This window comes from Symphodus melops, assembly GCF_947650265.1.
Source record: "Symphodus melops genome assembly, chromosome: 3".
NCBI classification, from domain to species: Eukaryota; Metazoa; Chordata; class Actinopteri; order Labriformes; family Labridae; genus Symphodus; species Symphodus melops.
In genome coordinates this window covers 8,048,190-8,057,145 of record NC_136693.1, presented here as the reverse complement: position 1 = coordinate 8,057,145, position 8,956 = coordinate 8,048,190, and the positions used below count along the sequence as shown (strand labels likewise).

At 40.1% G+C, this 8,956-nt stretch overlaps 2 protein-coding genes across 7 annotated transcripts in view; one reads left to right on the top strand and one right to left on the bottom strand.

The window, feature by feature from the left end:
* The window catches only part of atic (5-aminoimidazole-4-carboxamide ribonucleotide formyltransferase/IMP cyclohydrolase), a 74,189-nt gene that overhangs the window by 59,684 nt on the left and 5,549 nt on the right, over positions 1-8,956 (bottom strand). The gene's annotated exons all lie outside the window — the stretch shown is intronic.
* On the top strand, positions 210-7,845 carry LOC306820953 (coiled-coil domain-containing protein 81-like). Of its 6 annotated transcripts, none has more exons than XM_079339061.1 (16): positions 210-450; positions 568-629; positions 756-864; positions 1,157-1,341; positions 1,436-1,510; positions 1,602-1,779; positions 2,706-2,820; positions 3,835-3,952; positions 4,171-4,317; positions 4,844-4,945; positions 5,032-5,201; positions 5,292-5,370; positions 5,978-6,088; positions 6,386-6,495; positions 6,603-6,728; positions 6,962-7,845. In XM_079339061.1, the coding sequence occupies exons 1-16, from the start codon at positions 375-377 to the stop codon at positions 7,098-7,100; spliced, it is 1,902 nt and encodes a 633-aa protein (XP_079195187.1). In that variant the 5' UTR covers positions 210-374; the 3' UTR covers positions 7,101-7,845. The 6 variants fall into 6 exon arrangements, with proteins under 6 accessions (XP_079195187.1, XP_079195185.1, XP_079195184.1 ...); XM_079339059.1 differs by having other exon boundaries at positions 711-864; positions 1,442-1,510; XM_079339058.1 differs by having other exon boundaries at positions 711-864; positions 2,709-2,820.

Sequence of the window (8,956 nt, the reverse complement as noted above, 5' to 3'; positions counted from 1 at the left end):
AAATGCAACTGGATTATAGCCAAGTCACTGGTTGAGTGCAGCTATTTAGAGTGCACTTTATTTATAGGCTACGAGTTATACAATTAAAACTTTTTTAAGTCATAAAAGCAGTATTGACTTTAGGGAAAGTTTGTTGAAAGTTAAAAGGGTAAATCTGACGTCTTTAACAACCTGCTTTGTTATGGTTTCGTGTCACGCGCAGAGACAGTCATTTCTCGGATTGGCTCGTGCACTGCGGGGGGTTTGCATGGGGCAACCGCTGCTGTCAAGTGCTGGTCTTGATCTCAAGCAGGTCTGCAGCCGAGTGAGGGAAAAGAAGAAGTGGAGACAACTGGGGCTCATTCCTATAGGACGTCTCGGACGGTTTAACAGAGATGACGGACATACTGCAGCTGGTGTCAGAGGCGGACGGACGGACTTTACCCACTCTCTCTCAGCTCTCTGAAAACGGTCTGCTAACTTTTGTTTAACCAGTTGCAGTGCGGTAACTTTCGTGGTCTGTCTATAAAACTGTGTCAACTATTTTTCTCCATGTTGCCATATGACAGTGCATATATGTTTCTTTAGATATCCACTGGATTTGGGCTGAGGTGTCCACCAACATTGAACGTCAAATGACCTTAAAGAAGGTGTCTGTCTGTCTGGCTGTCTGTCATTCTGTCTGTCTGTCTGTCCATATCTATTTGAAACTGATTGATTTGTTGGATCAGGGTGTTCACCTGGCAGGACTGGGCACCTTCACCTTCTCTCAACAGAAGTTGGACATAGGAAACAGGTTCACAATGATACAGCGACCCATCTTCATCCTGGCTGGGAAACTCGTCCAGTCTCTGAGTTTAAAGCAGGTCAGGCCACTTGCAGCAGGTGAGCAAATATTTAAGAAATTTGATAACAGCAGTCTATTTCATTTCATTTTCATTTCTGCAGCATATTAAACAATTGAAAAATTGTTCAAATGTAAATAATTCTGTTAAAACATCATGGCCTTGGCTTAAAGTTAGACTCGGAGAACAGGAGGGTTATTTTAACTGATTTAAGTAACAGAGAAATAATAAAAGATACATTTTGTGGATATGTCGGACAATCATAATGAAAACGGATAGCCTACAAGAGGAAAGAACAATGAGAATGTTTTTTGTGTGTGGTTGTGCTACAGCAACACACCTACCCGTGGTGCAACTGAATTTTGCAGCGGTGTCACAGGAGACTCCCTTCAGTCGAGACGTCGTCGAGGGCTGTGTCCGAGAAACTCTTCTACTGCTCTGCAGAGCTTTGGCCTCTAAACAAAATATCTTCCTAACCTTACAAGGGATTGGAGTTTTGTCCTTCAAGAACAACAAGGTGGATCTGCTGCTCCTACAGTGTGTTTACATTGTTGTGGACTAAGTGGACCACTGTTTCATTTTAAATCTGAGGATCTAAATGTCATTAAAAGGTGCAGATGAAGTTCAAGAGAGATTTTATTAGCGCCATGGATGGGACTGGTAGGCTGCTGTTGACATTTAACAATGTGAGTATGAACATGCGAAAGTGTGTTTGCATATTACAGTATATAATAAGGCAAAAGTATGTTAATACAGATAATTGGTACTGTGCCCCAGCAGAGACCTGGGAGCAGTGTGTCTTCACTGTCCAGTAGACCGTCCAGGCTTCAGAGGCCACAGACTGCCAATCCCATCACCCTGCCAAGTGTTTGTTCTCCTCCACCAGACAACAAAGCCAGTGACAAAAATCCATGGTGCAGCTCGTCACCAGCTCCAGAACAGAGGAATGCAGGAGGTGAAAGAGCTTCTCTGCACAAGGCTGACAATTTGGCGTTTGATAGCACTTTAATGAGGCGAAATTAAGCGTTGAATCAAATCCAAATCCTTTCAGAACGCCTATATGCAAAGCAAAGGACTTTTGTTCCTCGTTTGGCTGAACAGGCGCTGCCGTCTCTGCTAAAGCTTGACTAATCATGTTATAGCAAATAATGATGTTAATTCTGACAAAGGTAATATTTACTAATTCCTCTAGCTATTCATTCAACAGTAAGGAAAACAATCCTGATTTGATTTCTTGCTTGCAATTCTCTAACTTTGTGGGGTTTTATTGCTGCTGCCTGTCTTGGCCAGGTCTCCCTTGGAAAAGAGGTTTTTAATCTCAATGGGACCAACCTGGTTAAATAAAGGTTAAATAAATAAAAGAAAAAATCTGTTAAATATCAAGCTACAGCGAGGAGCTGATTTACTAAGCATTCCAATGCAAACGTATGGTTAGGGCAAGACTCGAGATCATTTTTGTATCTAGAGGGTTCTGTTTTATATGTAATAATGAAAATAATCTTCATTTGTATAGCACCTTTTAAAACAGGTTTGTTTTGCCCTGCTTCCAGTTCCAGCTAACCGATTCCTCACACATTTCTCTGACAAACATAGGGGTGCTTTCAATGTTGTCATCCAACTTCCAACGGAAAGCAAATAGATGAATTTCCCAAGAGTCCAACTAACCTCTTAGGCAGTGTTCTACTCTTGATGCAACAGCAGGTCTTGATGAGTCATTTGTTAGAGTGAAATGAGTCCAAACATTTTGAACTGGCTATTAAACTTGGACCTGTTGAACCTACTTTCCATTTAAATATTTATTATGGCTGTGTTAGAGGTTGAGATACAGCAAAGAAATGACTTTGATTGCATGATGACAGTATGTGTTGTGTGTCTCTACAGAAGTTCCCCAACCGAGAGATTCTAAATCGAATCGGCCACTGCAGCCTGCCCTGATAAAAGCTGTCAGCCTGTCCAAAGAACTGAATCCAAAACCCCCAACAGAGGCCACAGAGAAGTACTACACACACAGACACAAAGCACACACTCTTTGGAGAGGCTCAGATTGCAGGGCACAGAGCTGTTCGCAGGTAGATTAGAGCTGACAGCTCAGCAGGGGGTCTTATATTGTTACTACGCTGAGGCAGTGTCCAGCTCCATAAATGATGCACATGCACCTGTGGGACAGATTCGTCTTTTGTAATCATCTACCTGCACTGTCAGCAGTAAGAAGCAAGCAAACACACACACACACACACATACACACACACCTACACACACATACATAATCTACGTAAATTGTTACGGATAAGAATACGCAAACTCTTAAATGTAGAGAGAGGTAAAGTGTGGTCAAAAGAGTGAAAGTGGTCTCGATAGCTTCAAACCCCTCCCCTGTGTATTATATGTCCACTAAGAGTCTCTGTGCAGCTTTAAGTGTCACGTGTGAAGCAGTGGAGGAGTCTCAAACTGGTTCGAGGGATATCATAACAACACTTAGGGTCCTAAGATTACAGTTGTCCTAGGACCCTAAATTTTGTTATATACCCAGAAACATGCAGCTGTTTAACTCTATAATGATACGTGCATGTAATTATATGTGTGTTAAATGTGTTATGTAAATACATAATAAGCTCACTGATCTGAACTGTTGCATTAAAAATGTAGAAAAATGATTAAAATGACACATAAGGCAAGTTGAAAGCCAGCTTGAATATGAGACTTCAGTAGCTTTTTAAAGGGATGGCTAAAGCAGATCATGTGTCTATAGTGTTTGACGGAAAATACTAAGGAGGGCCTCAGTTACCTGCTGGTCAGCAGTGTTCAGAACTCTGTAACAGAGTTCTTTACAGGCAGATACTAAATTATTATTTAAGATAAGCAAATTTAAGAAGGACTGAATAAGTTGTGTATACATTATCTAGCAATGCCACACTGTACTTATTTCTCGTGCTCAAGGAAGTGTCACTGGTTATATAATGCCTCCCTAATAATTCAACTTATAACTGTACATGTGATGCTATGTATGCAGTAAAGCATCTGATCCCACTCCGAGGCCCACTGCTCCCATCTCACCACCAGAGGTCTCTCTCAAACTGGAGGACCCTCGTGTGAATGTCAGCTGCTCTGGTCACACCCGTGCTGGACAGGTGAGAACTAGATGCATTTCTGTATCTGTGTAATGTTAGTATGACAATAAAAAGAAAATGAAACTACATTCAAATCGAGGGCAGTCTGATGATAGATGACAGATTAAACAATACATCTTTTTACTGGACGTTCTGTGTCTGTCAAAACAGCAGTGAGACAAATTGCATATCCTACTAATGATTCATGGATATGTATTATTTCTGGTGTCCATCATAAGGAGCTGTGCTACCTGTGTATGCAGCGGGCTAAAAGAAATGTTCCTGTCTACCTGAGGAAACAGCAAGAGGCAGAGGAGAAAGCTCAGGAGAAACTCTTACTGCTTCAAGAACAACAGAGAGACAAACAACTGATGCAGGAAGAACAAGTGTGTGCATGTTTTTGGGTGCATGAAAGTGGTCTCTTAAAGAAAACTCTACAATATCTACATTTTCTATTTTCTTCTGATCACTTTTTAAAGGCCTACTCCATACTGTCTGCAGGTCACTTAAGGGGAACTATAGGATTATAGTCAATAAAACAGTGAACAGAAAATGTAAGTGTCCCACACACCCAGCTGCAGGACTAAAATAAAACTCTAACTGTTGTGTCAGTACAAAAGGAAAGCTGCAATAAAACCTTGTCAAATGAAAATAAGAAAGAAAATAAAACAGAGAAGGGTGTTTCCAGTGTTTGGGGTCAGAGAGCTCAGAAAACAGCTTCATTCTCTCAACAGCACTTGGAAGGAATTGCAGCACATGTGGATTATTAAAAGTTAAAATGGAACGATTTCAAGTCCCTTGCAAGTTTTTTTTTGCCAATATTGTTAAAGCACTTAAATGGGAAAAAGGTTTTCACCATGTTTGCTATGCCTGAACAGATCAATACAGCTTTTTTGTTGGTTTAAATGGCAGGTAAAGCTGAATGAACAGCGTGAACATGCAAAGCAGGTTTCTACATTCAACCTTCAAAGGAATAAGGAGAAGAAAGAGAAAACTTTCTTTCCCTTGTTCCCTGTAAGTAGAAGTTCAAAACTGTTCAAGCTGCAGAGTTGTGAAAAAAACAAAAGAGCACCACATGCATCCTTTTTTCTTGCTTTTAGACTTCATTCATCTTCCCGGATCGGCCGCTCACAGCCGCCAGGAGGATTCAGCAGCATTTCTACATGAACGACCTGCAGAACCAGATAGAGAGCCGAAGGCAACACGAGGCCCTGGACAAGCAGAACCGTCTCCTCACTGAGCATCTGGACCAGGTTCAGCTGGTCCAGGAGTGAGTCTGTAACCACGTTACTGCTAAAGTGTTTCAGAAAAATAAACTGCTGTGACAACTAATGTTTTCATGATCATGCGTTTGTTTTAGGCGAGCTTTGCAGAAGGCCCAGCAGCTCCAGCAGAAACATGAGAAAACTGCACATTACAAGAGGGCTCTGGACACTCAGGCAAGACACTCCTACACTTTCTATTTTTGACTTTTTGTCCAAATGTACTTTTAAGTTGTTCAGGTTTAGTAAGGCTTAAGGTCAAAGGAAAGCAGCAGAGCAGCGTTACCTCCCATCCTGCCAGTCAAGGACACCATGCAAGCTGGCTGTCAGACAAACTCTTAAAGCTTTCCCATGCGTTTATTCTCAAGCTACAGAACACTAAATTCTCCTGTTTTACTCCAAATTACTGATTGACTATGTGTCTCATTTACTATTACGATCTGTGGACAGAGCTCTGCTGGTTACTCCCTGCTCACAGTATGATCAGGCTTTTGTTTTAGGCCCACTACACCATGAAACACAGACACACTTGGAACACTTTTGGAAATATATCGCACATGTTTTTTCATGTGATATTCATTTCAAGGATTCTACTTCTACTCTGCTCTCATCTTTTATCCCAACTCTGATTTTAACTGCTTGGCGGTTTTGCGTTTCTTTTGTCGTTGTTGTAAATTACCTGTAACATATGAAAATAATGATAAGTGGGTTAAGTGATTATAACTATACCGTGGTCTGTGCTGTTGTAACCATGTTTCCAAAATATATTTTTGTGTTTTTTTAGGTGGGAGACAAAAAGTGCACAGACCCTCTAGAGTGTCAGACCAACAGCTTGGGGTTGACCCGCTGTGAGACAGCAGACAACAACTCCGAGAGTCGAGAAAGGGCACAGAAGGTCCTAACCCTGTTCACTTTTTAGTTCTTTAAAAATAATAACGAGTCCTGCATTCAGAATTGTACATAATAATACAAATAATGTAATAATGTTAAGGCATTACATTTAGCAGAATCAACCTTTAAGTGGTTGATATTGTGTATTTCATTATTAGATTATTACTGTTAATGTATTACTATAAAAGCAGCTGTAGAAGATGCAGATTGTTAAAAACAACAAAACCACATCTGTAACTAAAAGTTCACTTTTCCTCAATATACATTGAGGTTGATGTGATGTTTATGTGTATGCTTGCAGCTCTTTCAGGTAAATTTCAGCACTGCCACTCAAAGGAAAAGAGAAAAAGAGCACAAACGCCTCGAGCAACTGGAGAAGGAAAAAGAAATGCTCAAACACAATCAACTGGAGTGAGTACAGCAGGAGTAGGGTGAGGGTAAAAGAAATAGAACATTAAGCAGCTGGTTCAACACATTTTGTCTGAGGATCTTTGTAAGTTTGGCTTTTACCTGTCCAGGTTGATGTTGAGCCGGATCAGTCGTTTTGAGAGGCAGCGGGACATGAGTAGGTCTCTCGAGGACGAGTGGAGTCGCAGTGTGAGGCTGAAACACCAACGAGAAGATGAAGAGAAGCGCTTTCTGAGGTGTGAGGATAATTCATTATAATCGTTACAGTTAAAAGTTGGTTAACCATTCACACACTGACTCATAGTTTACAATATAGCCTAACTGGTGGAAACAATATGGCATCATTCAGGCAACTCAATTACAAATAATGAACTTTATGTTACATGCCCAGTTTTCGTTCAACTGTATGTTATTGTGATGTTGGTGTACCTTGATATTGGCTGATGCATCATGGTCTCCTTGTTGTCAGATCTGCTGGAGAGCTCCTGGTAGATAAGATTTCACAGTACAGACGCTGCTGCCAGTGTCAGAGGAGGACAACAAACTGTGGAGAAACCAACATCTGGAAAGACTCTCATTACCTCTCTGGTTCTCAGTTCATGATCTGATGAACAGTTAACAGCACATATACATTTACATACACAGTATATTTCACATTCGTCATGCATTACTTATGGTATTCAACTCATTTAAATTCAGCATTACAGGTAGAGTAACAGATATTGTATTCTCTAGCAACTTTGTCTTTATCAGTTAGACTTTGGATCTTTGGACTTTGCCTATTTTGGTCTAGATAGTTGTAGAAGTTGTCAGGTTTGCTTTTAAGGGTAAAAACCAAAAACAGTAGGTTAATGATGGATGAATGTCAGGTACAGTAGAGGTAATAAAATACTATTCAAGAGGTCTGAAGTCTTATTAGACACCAAGTTTAAAATCCCAGAGGCAACTTTTTTTTATCATTAGAGGATCTTAAGGTAAACCATTTTATTACTGTTTATCTTATTTTAAATTATCTACTGTTAGTTTGCATACACAGTGTCTTTTAAAGTTACATTTTAAGCCAGAATTGAGCCAGGTTCAGCAAATGTGGACCTTTTGTTTCACATTGGCCCTCTCCACCAGCTGCCCTCCATTGTGTGGAGACTTTCCCAGATAAATGACTGGCAGCACTTCAAACTTTAACTTTTTTCACTTACTCTGAGTGTGTCTGTTGTCAGAGTTCTGCTTCTTATAGCTTTAGTCTGTATGTAACAATGATTTGATTGTACATGTTCCCACACCCTCTATAGTCAAACCCCGAGTTGAAGGTAACCAATAAAAAACTTGGCCAATGAATAGTTTGTCGATCCACAATGTCGGTGTCTTTCAATATTTATCCTTTTAATCTCCCTCAAGAAAAACAGAAAATACCACAGAACCTTTTTTAACCACACATGCATGACTGTTTTTACTTTCTGATTCTTTCTTTGTTTTCTTACCTATTAGTCGTTACTCAAACATTTGTTTGAAAGTCCAGAGTATTCATTTGTCAATGTTTATCAGGGGAGAAGACAATTACTAAATCACTGCAAAAATCAACATGAAGGTGGGAGTTATTCCACTAAAGTTAGTCTCCATATTTCTTTGTGCACAGCAAATTAGAGGACGTCTCCATACTGAGTGCATTCTTGTTAGTCTGTAAAACAGGCCACGCCATGTTAACATGTTTAATGTTCACACTACTGTATTTTATAAAGAAGTGAGTTAGCCGATTCTCAAAAGCCTACACTTTGGAAATTGATGGTTTTCATCGGTAGTGGTAAAGGAGCGATGTCATGTCGGTCCTTGTTTTTGGTGATTATAGACTTTGATGGATGGCTGTCCCATAAATGACCCTCATAAGAGATGAGGTAAGTTACCCATGCTATAATGCAAATAGGGAGGTGAATAACACAGTGAGAGATGAAAAGAAGGAGGGCCCCAACAGGGCCCCAAGTTTGTGAGGACTGAGAGGGAAACAAAACAAAAATCTTTATAAATCATTACGGGTTTCTTCAACCATTACTTGTCAAAAGATTGGAGCAAAGAGAAAAGTGTGTGGAAATAAAACAACATGATGATGAAAGCAGGTATACAACTATGATATGTGAGGATGGGTTTATGCATTGGGTAGTTTCTATAGATGATAAATGTGTTTCAGGATCATGACAGTATTCTTCTGGCGGTGGTCCCGGCTCTCTAATGAGCTCATGAAGGCTTTCTAAAGGTCTTTGTACTAAAACAGATGCACAATTAACTACCACACACACTCTGACTGATTAATTTAACAACAGACAAGAAGACAAAGAGATGTGTGTTCATTTGTGTACACGTGGCAGTGTGTTGTGTGTGTGGTTGTACAGAATCTTGTCTCACATATTCTGTATCTGAAATGATTTTTGATCCAGAGGAGGATCAACCCAAAACACAAATATACAGCTAAATA